The sequence below is a fragment of the Elgaria multicarinata genome, chromosome 8 (genome assembly GCF_023053635.1).
Source record: "Elgaria multicarinata webbii isolate HBS135686 ecotype San Diego chromosome 8, rElgMul1.1.pri, whole genome shotgun sequence".
NCBI classification, from domain to species: domain Eukaryota; kingdom Metazoa; phylum Chordata; class Lepidosauria; order Squamata; family Anguidae; genus Elgaria; species Elgaria multicarinata.
Genome location: NC_086178.1, coordinates 87,626,974 through 87,645,038, shown reverse-complemented (window position 1 = coordinate 87,645,038; position 18,065 = coordinate 87,626,974). Strand labels below are relative to the sequence as shown.

General features: G+C 41.2%; 1 protein-coding gene across 1 annotated transcript in view; it reads left to right on the top strand.

Annotated features, from left to right (window-relative positions):
- PCDH15 (protocadherin related 15) overlaps positions 1-18,065 on the top strand; it is a 451,284-nt gene that overhangs the window by 327,169 nt on the left and 106,050 nt on the right. Inside the window, exons 23-24 of the mRNA XM_063132951.1 lie at positions 4,657-4,797; positions 8,235-8,347. Coding sequence (XP_062989021.1) covers positions 4,657-4,797; positions 8,235-8,347 — 254 coding nt within the window. The remainder of the gene's footprint in view (positions 1-4,656; positions 4,798-8,234; positions 8,348-18,065) is intronic.

Sequence of the window (18,065 nt, the reverse complement as noted above, 5' to 3'; positions counted from 1 at the left end):
GGCAGCAGGTGACAAACCCCCCCCCCCCCCATAATACAATTTTGAGTTAAAACCAGTTTCTGTAATGTTAACTGTGTGGCTCTTTTTCTTCAATAAACTTGCCTTTCTTATTAGATTACACATTACGTGTTAAGTGTAGCCACTGTATATTGGTTATCATCACCTCTCAGTTCTGCCTTATTTGATGTTTTGTCTTATTAAGGAATATGTAAATCTTTCAATTAATCTTTATGGGATGGAATGTGTACACAGCCAATCATGCTGTGACGTGGTCATCCCCACCCCATTTGCCTATGTGTGGTGGGATGGGGTAAACTTAACCTATAGGCAAAAATAAAACTTGTATTTGTTTATGGGAAGGGGCTATTGGTCCTACTCTGTATAATTCAATTCCAAAATCCATAACCAGTTTTACAAAAGAAACAGAATGATGTCTTATTATCTAAATGCAAACTTGTTCCATTTAAATGCCTACATCTTTCTTAATAAAACAAAACATCAAATACCAATTTTCACTGACATTTTCATTAAAGTGATTGGTTACTTTAAACTGTATTTACTAATATGATACAAAATAGTTTTGTTGTTATTGATCACATATTCAGTGATGCTTGCCATTTAATAACCATCAATAAGTAGAACACTGAATTTGCTCACAGGGAAAAGAGTGCATGGCTAATGGAGGATGACAGAAACACAGTTGTGTCCCCGCAGACGCAGAAATGGCAAAGTCCCTCAGTGGGGTCTTTGGGGGGGATCCGCACGTCGCTCCCAGAGCGCTTCTATGCGACCCCAGAGCACCCCAAAAACGATAGTCTGACTTCCCTGTAAAAGAAACGAGGAAGAGCCGTCCATGCCGCCGCCGCCGCCGCCGAGGAGAGCTTTCCGCCGGCGAGGAGAGCTCGGCAAAAGAAGGCGGGGTGAAGCTCTGCCCCGCCTTCTTTTGCCGAGCTCTCCTCGCCGGAGGAGAGCTCTCCTTGGCGGCGGCAGCGGCGGCGGCATGGACGGCTCTTCCTCATTTCTTTTACAGGGAAGTCAGACTATCGTTTTCGGGGTGCTCTGGGGTCGCATAGAAGCGCTCTGGGAGCGACGTGCGGATCCCCCCTTTGTTTCACAGTCCATTTGAGGAAGAGAATCCTCATCAGCAAACCCCCCCCCAATGTTTGGATGACCTGGGCATGGGGCAAACCTGCCCTATACATTGCCTAGCAGTTTTCCTTTTCCTTCACTCAATGAACAGTGGTGGCGCAAGATGTGCCATCACATGAGGCAGGAGGATGCATGCTGCCACAACCCCGACTACTGTTGTCGCCACCCACTCGCACCCACCCAGAAGAGATTGGGCTGCCCTCTCCAGAGAACCAACCTGGCCTGAATGCTGTGATGTGAGGGGTCCCTTCTGAATTTGAGTCCCTAGAGACTGTCTTAGGAAAAAATAGAGAGGCGGGAGGTTTGACTGTCCCCTCCCAGAGTGTGGTGGTCTGAGTCCAAATTGGGGTCATTCATACACAGTTACAGTAGAGTAAAAAAAAAAAAAGACACGTCTCAGCTATCTGTAGTAGCTCGCCACGCAATTGAGAACCTCCACAGCTTTCCTGTTCAGAAATTCAATCTTCATAAATACAGGGCAAAGGTGTGGGGGGCTGGGCTAAAGTGCTCTGTGTACTCATGGGTTAATTTTTACCTCTTTCTGAATGGTTCAGTAGGGCTTGAGTATATATTTAGCTCAGGGCTCTGAGGCCAGTTATAAAGCTCCATCCGACAAGTGTTTTATTGCACACTCGTTATTGGGCAGTCATGGATTCCTCAGAGGTAGCTCACATGACATCATCTGCCTCTCTCACGCCTTCCACCCCTTCTGGTCTTCCTTGCACCGCAAGAAAAAACAGAAAAACGCGAAACATTTTTTAAACCAAAGTTGCTGCTCTCTCCTGCCGTATGTGGGAGAAGCAGCTTACTCACAACGAGGGACTGAATGGCCCTCATGCACGTTGTTTACTTCCTGTTTGAAAACAGGAAGTAACTCAGTGTCCACGGAGAAGCGACGGTAGCCAGTGTTAGCCAGCGTTTCTTCCAAGGTGTGATGGAGCTTATCGTCTCAGAGTGCTGCCAGATGGATGGTTCCAAGTGGTACCACTCAAAAGACATTGTGCAGCCATTCCATCTTGCCCTCCTTAATGGATTTTCTGTGGTAAAAAAAAAAAAGAACTGGTGGTGAAACACATGAGATGGAAGATGTCATTGCCTGGACCCGCCAATAAAATGTCACAAATGAGGTTAGGTGATTGCACAGTAGTCGGAAGGCAGTAGTGCCTTTCCACAGTAGTGGAAAGACAAAAACTAGGATGGCAACTGCAAAGAATAGTTCCAAGTACACCAAAGGGGAGGATGATTGTGCATTTCTGAATTGGGAGGATGCTTGACTCTAGGTGAGTGTCTTTCTGTACTACTAAATAGGCCAGGGCACTCAATAGCCAATTGATATGTGGTTCAATGCTGTCTTGATTGAATTAGGAAGTAGAGGAGATTAAGTTTAGCACTTTCAGGCCAATTTATAAATGGCTAGGACACTTTTCCATGTTAACATGGAAACTCTTGACAGGAACTGCAAATACAGCCTCTTCTAATCCAATAACCCTTGCCAGCTGACTTTTATAGGCAGAATGGAGACTTTCGGCAAATGTGATAGCATGGGGACAAAATGGATGGGGTGTGCTGGCTTTCTCTGGCAAAAATGTGGAGACCTCCCTTTGTGCAGTGGTGAAAAATCAATAAAGCTGTCCCCATTTTACTGGAGTTAGTCCCTCTTGCTGCTCAAGAACTCACTCACAAGAGTTGCCTTTTGGGGGTGTTGGGTTGTGTGTATGAGTGTGTGTGTGCTGGAGATGTGTGTGCATTGAGAATGCCCTTAGAATGCAGTGCAAGGTCCTGGAAAGGAGGAGGACAGGCTGTAGTGTGAATAAGATTGCATGCACCGAAGGAAGTCTTTGATGGCCCGTGATGTAAGCTTTTACAGAGCAGGGTCTCTTATAGTCTGAATTATTATTATTATTTAAGGTGACCATATGACCAGATTTGCCCGGATTTGTCCGGGTTTGGGGTGACAAATCCAGGAGGGGGGGAAATCCGGATTTTTCCAATCTTCCTCAGCCAAAGAGAAGTTCTAATGGGAATTAACAAAAATGCTTATAACTCCATTATTTTAAAAGATAAATACATGAAACTTGGCACAATAGTAGCTCTTAGGTAGGGCTTTAGTAATACCAAATTTGGTACATTGATGGTGCTATATAAATAATAATAATAATAATAATAATAATAATAATCAGATCCATTCATCCATTGATTTTTTAGGGTTTTTTTAAGATTGAGGTTTTAAAATTATTATTTTTAAAATCATTATTTTTAAAGATAAAGAGATGAAACTTTGCACCATGATAGGTTTTAGGTAGAGCTTTAGCCACACCAAATTTGAAACAGATACATCCATCCATTGATTTTTTAGGATTTTTTTTAAAATTGAGGTTTTAAAATTATTATTTTTAAAATCGTCATTTTTAAAGATAAAGGGCTGAAACTTGGCACCATGATTGCTCTTAACAAGGACTTTAGCTGTGCCAAGTTTGAATCAGATCTGTTCATCCATATATATATTTTTAGGATTTAAAAAAAAAGTTCAAAGTTTTAAAATTATTGTTTTTTAAAACTGCTGGAGCCATATCCTTCAAACTCATGTTGTCAAACCTCCTCTTTGGGGTGTTGCACATTGAGCAGTTTCAGCCCTTGGCATTAAGGGGATCTCCAGTCTTTAGGTAAGAAGTCCTGGGCAAGCAGGGCACCTTTTCTGATGCAGATTTGGTGCGCAGTTGGGTACCTGGAGCACAGCAGAGGCAAGGCATCCACCAATCAAAATGTGGGAAAGGAGAGGTCAGTCCAAGCAGCCCACAGGGCAAAACAGAATGGGCCAGAGGCCTTTTCCTCAAATTTCCACATCATGGGCGATGAAGGGTCATCTTTAGAGAAAAACTCTCAAGACCAACAGTAAGGTACCAGTCGAGAGAGAGGCTCTCTTCTTTGTGGATGCCCTGTTGCTGCAAATGTTGGAACCTGACATATCATTGCTTTGCTTCGCTAACACTTCCCTTCCACTTCACTTTGTACACTTGTGAGCTAGGCTCTGACTGCACTGCTGGGATGCAATGCAGAACATTTGAAGTGCATACCAGAGAAAAAGAGATAGATTTGTGGCTTTGGCTGGCTGGCATATCTCTTAGAGACAGTGTTAGACTGAAGCCACAACTCAGAGATGGCTGTAGCTGAGCCCTGAGAGGCTGCTGTACCACACAGAGCCTTTTTAAGAGTGTCTCAGAGTCCAGTTTTGGTGCAGGCAGAGTCGGCTGGTGGTGGAGTTTTTTTAAAAAAAACAAGAGTCACTGGATGCAACCAAGCTATAAGCTTTTGCCCTACCCCCAACCACAGGGTACAAGTGCACAGCCTAGCTGGACCATTGAAATAAAATGTTGTTGTTGTTGTTGTTGTTGAGTGTGTTTTGACAATATACCAAAGAAATAATGTGGGGATATATTGGACTATTTCAGCCTTCTTTTCCAGGTCATGCTATAAAAATAAAAAATGCTTGTTTGTTTGTTTTAATAGGGGACACCAGCAAGTCGAGTCAGGTATAAAGTAGACGTTGTCCAGTTCCCTTATAGTGCAAGTATCTTTGATGTTGAAGAAGATTCTGGACGTGTAGTAACTCGAGTGAACCTTAATGAGGAGCCTAGTACACTATTTAAGGTAATAATATGTTTAATATAACTGTACTAAACATGGTAACTTGGAAGAAAGTCCCACTGACCATAAATGGAAACTATCATCCCAAAAAGTGTGCTTTTGTTTGCAGAGCTCCCCTGTTTTCATTGAATTGTTTTATTTCTTCTTTTATCCTTAGATTGGAACTTTGTTAATATAATTTAGGTAGATAGAAAAAAAAATAGTTCACAAGTTTATTCTCCATCAGCATGATTACAAGCCCCACTTCCCTATGAAAGCATGGACCACGCATTACAGAAGGGGAAAATGGACCCTTGAACAAAGGGGTTTCCCCATGCATAGCAATAGATGAATAGCCTGCTGCTTAACTAGAGTTCCTATGTTCACTTCCTACCATATATTATGGACAAGATTATTTATTTATTTATTTATTTGGTACATTTATTTTCCATGATGGAAGTCACAATGGCTTACCTGAGGTTCTCAGGCAGTCTCCCATACCCAGACTTGCTTAGTTTTGGCAAAAAATAATAATTCTAATAGTACAACTGCATGTTGTGATATTTGGCTAGTGATGTAATTATTGTTCCTCATCCAGTGGGTCAATTTGTCAACAAGGTAGGTCATGTAACAGCACAAGACAACTTCAGTCCCAACATCCAACCATCAAAGTGGTCCTGTGAAAGGGCCTTCCCTATTTAAGTGTGTGTGTGGGGGGGGGGGAAACCAACCTACATGCCCCCCATCCATGAGGGCACCTGCACAAGATGAATCTGACACATGAATGCTAAGGGGAAATGCGACTCATCATGATGCCTCCACTCCAAAATGGACATGGAAATTGTGTCCAAGTTCATGAGTTTGAAGCACGCCCCAGTGTAATCAGTGGGATCTACTCTCAAACAAATGTGCATAAAATTGGAAAGGGGAGTCAGCAGTCCTTTTTTATTTTCCTTTGCTATTAATGTCTTGTGATGCATTAGCAGTTGTTGGTTGAGGAGATCTATTATGTTAATTAATGTTTCGAACTCAGCTTCTATTTAGCTGTAGGATTTCAGATGACACTACAGCTTTAAAAGCTCAGATAGCAATACACAGAAAATCTAATTCAGCTTAATTTGTGGGATGGGGATTGTCTTATTTCCTTTTTTTGAAAAAAGACCAGGTTTGTGTTATGATAATTAATTTTTCTTGTCTTACATGTTGGGTTAAAATGGTCCCTTTTAATCACACTTTTTCTTAATTGAAAAATATGCCACCAAACCAAAAACAGCATCTCTCAGTGATTCTGACTACTTTCACCCATTCATCTGTCTTCTTGGAAAACACCATCTGCTTGCATAACCTTAAACCATGATTTGCTCATTTATTTGTTTATATGTGTTCGTGAAACTATGACAGAAATGAAGTCTGTTTACTTTTAATAAGTGGAAGGAATGTGGCCTTATGGCTTTTAAATATTTTGTTATCTCTGCTCGAGGCAAGCATTGCCATGAATAATCCATGAAATACAGTATTTTCCTGGAACCACGGAAAACTGCAGACACGTCCTTTTCAATGCAAAACACACTTAATAAGGAGTAAGTCCCATTTTATACAGGTTGATATCCGAAACACACTTACTAGGGAGTAAGCCCCATTTTATACAGTGTGACTTTCTTCTGAATAAATATGCATAGGATTGTACTGCAGGTCAGTATTACAATAATTTTTTGGGTTACTGGTGCTAATATTAATCCTCTGTTATTTGCTGTTCATTATGTAAAATACACTGGAGGCCAGCTTTTGAGATTCAAGTGTACCAGTTCAATTTACACATATTGGTTTAGATACTAACTAGCCTTCTGTGAATAGAAGGGGTCTTTCTGTTCATGGATGGGACCAAGATCCAGTGGAGGAAGTGAGGAAGTGACTTTTTCTAATTCCCTCTTCTTCTGTTCCTCCCTACACCCCACTCCAAGTATCCAAGGGGGTCTCCCAGTACTCCCGAGCAGATTTTCAGAGAGCACAAGGGGCTGCAAGAGGAAGGGTGAATCAGTGAAAATCGTTTCACACCTTCCATTGCTCCTGTGAGCAGAACTCTACTCAAGAAATGTTCACACCAGTGGAAGCAAACTCCTAGCCATTAACACCTTGTTTAATTATTCAAGTCATTGTGTTCAGAATGGGCTTAATGTAAAATTGAATGCTATTTCTGGATAGCATACAGATTTGCCAATAAATAGAACAGATTCACCAATAGATAAGTGTTGTATCTGGAAATTTCTTACATAGAACTTCCTGGTCCACAAGAGTTTCTTGGTCCATGTCAATGGAGAGAAAAAAATCTGCTGCCTTTATTGAAATGAATGGGGTATTCTGTGTACACAAGGGTATTGTATATGCAGTGAAGAACACATGTGGATCTGGAACAGAGTAAAAGTCTTTGGGTACTGGGTTCTCCATTTGGAAAGTCATAAACGAGTATCTTTTTTTTCTTCTAAACTTGCCTCAGAAAAGAAAAGATGTTTCTCGCCTGCCCAAGGGTCTCTACTTCCCTTGCTCGGCTTCGTCCATTTTCTTCTGCTGCCCCTTATGCCTGGAACGCTCTTCCAGAACATTTGAGAACTACAAGTTCAACCACAGCTTTTAAAGCTCAGCTAAAAACTTTTCTTTTTCCTAAAGCTTTTAAAACTTGATTTTGTTCTGACTTTATACTGTTAGTTTTACCCTACCCAGTGCCTGTTTACCCTACCCTGTGCCTGTTTGCATTCTCTTCCCCTCCTTATTGTTTTATTATGATTTTATTAGAATGTAAGCCTATGCGGCAGGGTCTTGCTATTTACTGTTTTACTCTGTACAGCACCATGTACATTGATGGTGCTATATAAATAAATAAATAAATAAATAATAATAATAATAATAATAATAATAATAAAAATACAGGGTAATTAGTGGTGTGAAAAATGTCCAGTCTCTAACTCAGTTTCTCCTGAAGTAAAATGCCAAGAGTGGTCTTGGAAGTGAAACTTCTGAAGAATTTTTGAGAAAATTAGAAAGGTTTTCAATAAAACTAATGAAATGTCTTGGGGACTTCTGGAGAGCCACTGATCTCTTACATAATGTACTTTGATCTCTTACATAATGTATTTTGTTCGAATTATTATTATTATTATTGTTATTATTATTAAAAAGAGATTCAGTTAGGATTTCATTTTTGAATAAAGATTTGATCCCAACTATTTTGGCTTTTGATAGATTTGTTGCCCATGTTTTATTTCAGTTGTTCATTTGCCTTAAAATAAAAATTAAGAATACAGAAAATCTAAAATGACTGTGTGCAAGGTTGTGATTAATACATATTACATATGTAATATGTATTTGTGAACCGCCCAGAGAGCTCCGGCTATTGGGCGGTATAGAAATGTAATAAATAAATAAATAAATAAAATATTCAGTCAATGTGTTTGTATGCTTAACAGCTCGTGATCATTGCTTATGATGATGGTGATCCTGTGAAGTTCAACACCACCACAGTACAAATTTCGGTATTGCAACCCTCTGTAATTCCACGGTTTACCCAGGATGAATACAGGTATAGAATTTGTCCATTTCTATCACCAATAGTTCTTTTTTTAAAAAAATGGAAGTGGAAAATGCTCTTTGAACTCTTGTATTCAAAAGACTGGTCTTAAGTTTTAAACATGGGACTAGGCTATTTGAAAGACTACCATCTCCTTCACTGCCTATATACTGGATCTATGCCAGGGATCCTTTTTAAGTACCCATCTTTAAGATCTGTTAGGCCAGCATGTACAAGAGATTGGGCCTTCTTGTTGGTGACCTCAGCATTGTGGAACTCCCTCCCTGTTGACATGTGCCTAACTCCTTCTGTGTAGATGTTAAGGTGAGCAATAAACACCTTTCTCTTTAAAGCTGTCTTCAGTTCAATCTGTAATTGACTTTTGTGTTTTACCAAGTAGTCTGCATGCTTGCTTCAGTGGCTGTTATGTCTTGCATATGTTGTCTTGTATCTGACCATGGTCTTATTTGTACGTCACTTTGTGAGGTGTACCCTGAAAAACAGTTAACAAATAATAAATAACTCATTGTAGGCTCTGAACAACATAATGTACAATGTAAACCAGTATTCTTAGAGCGAGGTTAGCACTTAGAGATAAATAGTGATTTCCTTGTCAAGCTTGTCAAGCACCATGTACATTGATGGTGCTATATAAATAAATAATAATAATAAAATAATAATAATACTTAAATATTGTACTTTAATGATAACTGCTCAAATCTGAGAATCAAATGAATAGTAACCATATAGAAATGACTGCATTGTACATCTGCCTGTTTTTATTTAATTGGTTGCACTTAATCTTCACAATTTCATAGAGATGGTAGTCTGATGACTGCATTATGGGCCTTTTAAAAAGGTTTTGGAGTCATGTATATTTACATCTATAGCTTGAGATATTAGAAAGATGGCTCCAAAAATGATATCTGAGCAAGGCAGGAAGACTGAATGGCCGATAGCATTGAGACTCTAGACACCTGTCAGAGCCACTGAACATTGTATGTGAGTTTCTCCAAACTAATCAAATTTCTTTTCAGTGTTGTAGGTTAGATCTATACTATTGCTTTTTTAAAATACTTGCTTATGGCTTATTTCACCTTCACTATGTCATTCCAGCCAATCAGGGATCTGGTAATGGACATGATCATTTCACAAAATTATATAACTAATCATATTTGATTATACAGTGATGTTAATTAGGGCAAACACACCTGATTTAGAGTGAGGGCAATGTTTCATGGACTGGACATGTTGGTGAACCTGACCAGGAAAGTGAGGGCAAAAGAAGCCCATTTGAGGCATTCTTCCAGAATAGGTGTGAACACCTTAGTGGATTTTTCAACGTTCTCTGAAATGCTTTGAAAAAGGCACCTTTTAACATGGATGTGGGTGTTCATGAAAATCAACCTTCCTTTTTGATTCAGCACTACTTTTTCTCCATTGAAATTGGAGGTACACTTCAACCTTCTGTTATAGGTGCAATAGTTTATTTTTAGAGTGTGAGAGAACCCCCTCTCCCCTCTCGGTGAGAGCTCCTGCAGCTTTAACTGTTGTGATGAGGAGGAAATTTCACAGGTGCTGTATGCATACAAATGACACCTGCTGAAATTCCCTTTTCAGTACAACTATTAAAGCTACAAGAGCCCTGTCCTCCTTTTCATAGGGTCACCCTAAACATGACCCTTGAAGAGTTAAATATTAGAACTTTGTTTTATGGGCTAGAGAATCCACCTCTTGGACTTTCCTTTGCTCTGCTTTTCAGTTTCAGTTTTGTTTTCTGCCCAGCCAGCAATAAAGAAGTATATTTGTTTGCCTGCAGTAAGAAGTAAGTGTTTGTTTATTCTTCAGTTTTTAGGATTGGGTGCTTTTTACTAAAGGGTGAAATGATGAGATAACTTAAAGTGATCTGAAAAAATATCTACCCTAAGTTAACCTTCACTCTTTTAAAGCACTCACTTTAGTGGCTATTTTGTTCTTTTGTTCTTTTTTCTTGAGTACTTGATGACAAAGGATGAAAGCAGCCCTAGAGTGACAGGAGAACTGCTGTGCACACTACAGTTAGCTGGCTAGCTGGCAAGTTAGGCTGCTGCAATTCTATTTTCTAATTTTCTCAATGTGTGCAGCTCAGGATGAGGCCTTTTCAGGTTTTCTGGACAGAATAACTGCTTTCCCCTGGCCTGTCCCAACCCTCAACCCCCCACTCACTGCAGGAATCCACCTTAAAGCATATCTGACAGCTGCATCTTGAATGCCTCGAGTGTGGGAGTGACAAAGGCTGTGTGGGACCCTAGGTAACTGGTTCTATTGTCGTACTGCTCTAATAGTCTAGAAGTTTTTCTTGATGTCCAGACAGAATATGGCTTCCTATAACTTGAGCCCGTTATTCCGTGTCCTGCACTCTGGGAGGATCGAGAAGAGATCCTGGCCCTCCTCTGTGACAACCTTTTAAGTATTTGAAGAGTGCTATCGTGTCTCCCCTCAATCTTCTCTTCTCCAGGCTAATCATGCCCAGTTGTTTCAGTCTCTCTTCATAGGGCTTTGTTTCCAGACCCCTGATCATCCTGGTTGCCCTCCTCTGAACACTCTCCAGCTTGTCTGCATTCTTCTTGAAGTGTGGTGCCCAGAACTGGATGCCACCCTCAAGATGAGGCCTAACCAGGACCGAATAGAGAGGAACCAGTACCTCACACGATTTGGAAGCTATACTTCTATTAATGCAGCCCAAAATAGCATTTGCTTTTTTTGCAGTCACATTACACTATTGTTTCATATTCAGCTTGTGACCTACAACAATTCCAAGATCCTTCTTGTTTGTAGTATTGCTGAGCCAAGTATCCCCCATCTTGTAACTGTGCATTTGGTTTCTATTTCCTAGATGTAGAACTTGGCATTTATCCCTATTAAATTTCATTCTGTTGTTTTCAGCCCAGCACTCCAGCCTATCAAGATCACTTTGAAGTTTTTTTCTGTCTTCCAGGGTATTAGCTATCCCACCCAATTTTGTGCCATCTGCAAATTTGATAAGCGTTCCCTGCACCTCCTTGTCCAAATCATTAATAAAAATGTTGAAGAACACTGGGCCCAGGACTAAGCCCTGCGGTACCCCACTCATTACCTCCCCCAGTTTGAGAAGGTACCGTTGATAAGCACTCTTTGAGTCCGATTCTGTAGCCAACCGTGAATCCACCTAATAGTTGTTCCATCTAGCCCACTTTTAGCTAGTTTGTTAATCAGAATATCATAGGGCACTTTGGCAACAGCTTTGCTGAAGTCAAGATATATTACATCCACAGCATTCCCACAGTCCACAAGGGAGGTTACCCGATCAAAAAATGAGATCAAATTAGTTTGACAGGATTCGTTCCTGACAAATCCATGTTGGCTTCTAGTAATCACTGCATTGTTTTCAAGGTGCTTAAAGATTGACTTCTTTATAATCTGCTCCAAAATTTTCCCAGGGATGGATGTCAGACTGACTGGTCTGTAGCTCCCAGGTTCCTCCTTTTTGCCCTTTTTGAAGAGAGGGACAACATTAGCCCTCCTCCAGTCATCCATCACCTCACCCGTCTTCCATGATTTTGCAAAGAGAATAGACAAAGGTTCTGAGAGTAGGATGCAGTTCATTGGGCCCTGGAGATTTGAACTCATTCAAAGAAATTGGGTGTTCCTTGGCTATTTGTTTATCAATCTCAAACTGCAATCCTGCTCCCTCAACTTCTGCTTTTTCCAGGGGGGGCATTTCTTTCCTCTGTCTTTTACTACTCATGTATGAAGAAAGCCTTTTTGTTGCTTTTAGCATCCCTCGCTAATCTCAGGTCATTCTCAGATTTAGCCTTCCTGACGCCGTTTCGGCACTTCTGCGCTACCTGGCTTTCCACCAGTGAGTGGGGGTTGGCTGGTGCTATGCCCCCCACCCCACACAATATCCCCCATCTAGGAATGTGGCTGACCCACCTAATAAGGAAGGCTGGTTACAGGGCTGATTCCATGACAATGAATGGGCAACCCCTACTTGTGTTGGAGCTTCATGTCTACATCAGAGCTCTCACAGCAACTAGAGCTGACAGATTAAGAAGATTATGTTATATAATTATTTACCAAGAAACCTCACCATAAAATGTAATGGTATTATAATCATAATTTCATTTGTATGCTGCTGTTCTGTATATATTATACTAAAAACATTCACAAAAAAAGTACTCAAAAATTTTTCAAAGAGAGCAATTTCTTAATTGGATCAGTAAGGGTATTTCTTTAGGATTAAGTACAGAAATAATATGCCTTGCTGATAAATGGTAAAATATATTATGAGTAATCTCAGGGCCAACTCCTGATTTTTGATGCCCTGTCACCCTCAATGCCCCCCGTCCCAGCTCTGTGAATCTACCTTCTCACAGCCTTTGTCACTAGCTCCGATTACTCCTCCTCCTCTTCCTTATCATTGAAGAGATCCAGCAATGAAGAAAGCAGTGTTATCTACTGCTCGTTCTTACCGCCATTACTTTTGTCTGGACCAGAATGAGAGAGGCAGGTAAACAAGCAGGTTGCAATAGTGAAAAGGAGGAGTTCTTGTCAGTGGGGCCCCTACTGGGATGTGGGCTCTCAGCAGGATCTAGTATTTGTGGGTGAAAGGAGCAGGGGGAGAGATGAGATAAAAAAGGATGGTATAAAAACCCAGGTAACATTCATTGAAAATCTGCAAAGGGGGAATGCCTGGCCAAGCAACTAATTCATGCTGGCAACTAGCCAGGCAATGTATTGGGCGAAATATCCTATACCTGGTGAGTGGGCATCTTAAAATTGCCATCCATCAGGAGCACCTCCTTTGGGGAAGGGAGGCCTTCCCCTGTCACTCCCTCTCAGGCAGAAAACACCAGGTGGGTTGGCCTCACAAATAATTCCTATCCCCCCACAGGGGCTGCAAAACCCTGAGCCGGAGACCTCAGGCATCACCTGTCACTGAAATGGTACCTGAGAATGCTCACCACCACAGTCACAATGCCTGCCCCTACCAGCTTGCCTGGAATGAAATTTGACCAAATTAAAGCAGCAGTCGAAACATAACCAGATTTGCCTATTAGACACTGGGTGTCTAATAGGCACTGAAGTAAACAAAAAGACTCATAGCCACGGACAATCAGACTATGAGCCAAAAATCCCTGCTTGGCCTCCAAAAGGCTGAAGGGAGGGGCCCCACAGGCTAAAAACACCTCATGAGCTCCTTCCCCAGCTGATGGCCCCATACTGCAACCGCCCATGACTCTGCTCCCCTCACGGCCAGGCAAGCTGGACATGGGGTAAGGCATTAGTAACTATACTCAGAGCCTTGTCACCAACTCTGGGTAAAGTTACTCTGCTCTATAGTTTCTTTGCAAAGGATTATAAGAAAGATCCTTAGTGTTGATATATTTCACTGAATATAGCTGTCCAATTGATTCAACCTCATATACCTGCATGGCTTTTATTGCATTAGACCTTTTTCAAATTATCACATTCATATGTAAATACAATTTACCCAGTTTACACAGGATCCAATAGATTTAGCATATCAGGATTGCTGACAAATGGAAAACGGGATTATTATTTTTATCAAAGAGGATCATTTCATTAAATAATGTTTTCTGCTGCGTATGAATTTATTGAGAATGTGACAATGACATGTTTTTAACATACCCTGTGAAGGTTGAATTCTGTGGGTATGCAAAATAAACTTGCTAAAAGACCTAAGAAAAAAAGAGATTTCCCCCCTGCAAAAGGATAATAGAAGCTCTCTTGTCTCTTTCTAGCCTTTCAAAATTGTGAAGACCAGATGTGAAATTATACCTAAAGTGGAAAATGTTAAATTAAAAGTCTGATTATGGTTTTTTTAAGAAATGTCATTCTCTTGTGATTAATTACCCTCTTTTTTCAAAAGTAAAAGTTCAAAGGTACCTTGAATTTTTGTTAATTAATGCATATCTTGTCCTCTTCCACAACTAGAAAGTCATAGTTAATAGCCATGGACAGCTATTGTAGGCAATAAATTGCTAACTAAAAGTGCAATCAATAGCTATTAAGTATTGCCTGTGGAGACATTTAACAGGTGTTCAGGCATTTTATATCAAGTAAAGGAAAATAGTGGCATCTTCCAAATCATTTGGAATAGCATAGCAAACCCTAGGATCCATTTTGAGAGATTTAATGAACACTGGGGTTTTGTTTGGTTCACTCCACCCCCCAGAAAATGTGGAATTCCAGAGTTCATAGTGTTCAACATAGGGTGATTATATGAAAAGGAGACACACAAATACACAGGAGCAACCCTCACAAGGTGAATGCAACATTGTATTCATTATATGAAAAGGAGGGCAGGGCTCCTGTATCTTTAACAATTGTTGATAAGAAGGAATTTCAGGAGGTGTTATTTGTAAACATGTAGCATGTGGTGAAATTTCCTCATCGTCACAATAGTTAAAACTGCAGAAGCCCTGCCCTCATGACCAAATACAAAAGAGAGCAGGGCTCCTGCTGATTTAACTGTTGTGATGAAGAGAGAATTTCACCGGAGGGGGGGGGAATCTACACTACTGCTTTAAAGCGCTTTATAACAGTTTTGACAACTGTTGGGGCCCAGAACACACTGCATATACAGATTTGACACCTGCTGAAATTCCCTTTGTTGAGTGTAGGTGGATAAATAACGAGGCAGACAACATAGCTGGGTTTAAACAGGGCCACTTATTTATTTAGCGATCTGCAAGAGGAGGTTGCAACCTATCGGGCATCCGTTTTAGCCTGTTTCAGGCTGCTTCAATCGGGCGAGTCATTCCTGGTCCGTGGTCAGGCGCTATGCCATGCGTCTCCCCACGGGCCTCCCCTCGCGGGGTAGAGGAGCCTTCTTTTGTCAACCCCAACTCAGACCGCCCATAGGGTTGGCCCCAAAGGTAGGTCTTATCTCCCTAGCTAGGCCGCTGGGCTCAAAACTGGGAGCCTCGGACCTACCAATCACTTTAAATAGCGCCCGTAAATGCTCACCAAATCGGAATCCCTATGGATGCCTGTATCTAGCACTGAATAAATGTGACCAAATTAGCAAATCAACCTATTTAAACTCCCAAACTGTCTTACAGTGTGAAGTAGGTGAAAAAACTCATGTACAATTCAGTATATGAGTAAAAAATTCCTACTTGGCCCCCAACGAGGCAACCAGCAAGCCCACACTGTTTACAGGGAGGGAGGGAGGGAGGGAGCCGTGCAGCAAAAGGGGAGGTGGGAGGGGTAAGGCTACCACATATAGCCACCGCACTCCCTCCCACCCAGGCCCGAATGTGTCCATCCAATAGGAGATGGGCACGCCTCGTGCTCATCCCTCCCACCCGCAAAAGCTTCCCCGTGCCCAGGCCTTGCCGGGCGCAGCAGAAACGCCCTTTCTATACAACTGTTAAAGATGAAGGAGTCCTGGCCTCCTTTTTGTATGTCAACATGGCTTTTGTTTCTACAAGCGTGTTCTAATTCACAAGAATGATGCTGACTGACAAGCCTGTCTGACGTTCTATGATTTCTAAGTATGTGCCGTAAGAAGAAGAAAATATTACTGAAAAACTAGTTGTACGTAGCTTGAAAGGAGATACTTTGAGTGAAGACAGATAAAATATTCAAGAGGAGGATTTTACTAGTCTTGATGTGAATTCTATATATGCATAAATGCATATGTGCATCTTTAAACAATATTTTTAAAAACCTGATATTCCACCTGATATGCTAGACTGACTTCTTCAGCATGGGAAGCAAATTGCTAATCTACCATTCACCTCACCATTTGCTGTAACTGTGGCTTAATGGCTGGGTACGTTTTCTACAGCAGCCTGATTACAGTTTACGGTTTCTGAATGGCATTGCCCCCCAAACATTGGAAAACCATCTTGCCTACATATAAGAACATAAGAAGTGTCATGCTGGATCAGACCAAGGGTCCGTCTAGTCCAGCACTCTGTTCACACAGTGGTCAAACAGCTCTTGACCACGGATCCACAAAACAGGACATGGAGCAACAGCACCCTCCCTCCCATGTTCCCTAGAAACTGGTGCACACAGGCTAACAGCCTCGAATACTGGAGGTAGCACATAACCATCAGGGCTAGTAGCCATAGATAGCCTTTTCCTCCAGGAATTTATCCAGCTCCCTTTTAAAGCCATCCAAATTGGTGGCCATCACTACATCCTGTGGTAGTGAGTTCTATAATTTAACGATGCGCTGTGTAAAGAAGTACTTCCTTTTTATTTACCCTGAATCTCCCACCAATCAGCTTCATGATATGACCCCAGGTTCTAGTATTTTGAGAGAAAGAGAAAAATGTCTCCCTATCCACATTCTCCGTACCATGCATAATTTTGTACACCTCTGTCATGTCTACCCTTAGCCTCTTTTTTCAGGCTAAACAATCCCAGATGTTGTAACCTTCCCTCATAGTGGAGATGTTCCAGCCCCTTAATTGTTTTAGTTGCCCTGTCCTGCACTTTCCCCTCACATACAGGCCTTTAGTAGCTCTAAGACCAGTGTCCCAAGACAGCTCATATTTTTCTCTTTCTGTTCAAGGTTTCATCCAGAGCACAATAGTGGCTCCAGCAAAGCTAGTAGGTAGAATCCGGCATCACCGGAGTGGATTTTCTTCTATCTTCCCCATAAGCCCTAATGTACCCTCCAGAAATCTGCTCTCGGGGGTCCCCCCAAATCACAGCAGATTTTGAAGGTGCATAGGGGGAATTGCCCCCTCCATATTCTGTTGATGGAAACTGTTCTGCCAGTGAGATAGGTGAACTGAATTCCACCCAGTATCTTTCTAGCCATCTTACCTCTTCTCATTCCAGTTTATTCTCTGTGTGGGCCCCCACCTCAGGTACAGTCAACAGCTTTTGCTCTTACAAACCAAAACATTTCTCTACGAAAAGTAGCAGGACTTTGTCTTCTGAGATGTTCAAAAAGGCATAACAAATCAAAGCATTCTTCCTCAGACGATTCTGTATAAGAATCCCCCCCCCCCCGGTCTTCTTTCAAAGTCAAATAACTGAATCTCAGGACACCTCCCTAAGGGAGTTTAATACAGAAGACATGAGGCATGTAATCGTAGCAAGATTCTGCATCAACTGCTACAATAAAGGGAGACTTTCTTCTGACCTTCACAAAGAAGTCAAAAGTTTCTCCAGCTTTTACCACTATCAAAAGAAAGTAAAAGATTGCTGATTAAATCCTTTATAGCAAACATCCCCTAGCGGAACCATTTTTAACAAATCAAATAAACATCACATATGGATTTTATAGTACTCAATCCATCATTACATTTATTTGTTTAGGGTTATGCCCCACCTTTTTACTGTTCCAGGTTAGAGAATGGCTTTTTCATATTTGATCCATCTTAACAATTATGCCATTGTAACTTGACTGTTGAAGAGTTATTTAAAGAGTGCAGTATGTCTTCCCATTCTTTAGATTCTGAAGAATCCCTGACCAAAAACACTTTAAGAATAGACTCAACTTCTTGCTTTCATTTTGAATCATTGCAAGGATTACACAAGGATGCATTGCACCTCGTGACATTAAGTCCATCAGAATGAAGGTTGACATTTATCTTAAGGATAATAGGCCATGTCAGTGGTTCATTGTAATAAAACCTAAACTCCCTTGTCATCTTCTTTAGAGGTAAATACCACTGAAAAGGTCAAAACTTCGTGAACCAATATGAGAAGTGTGAGG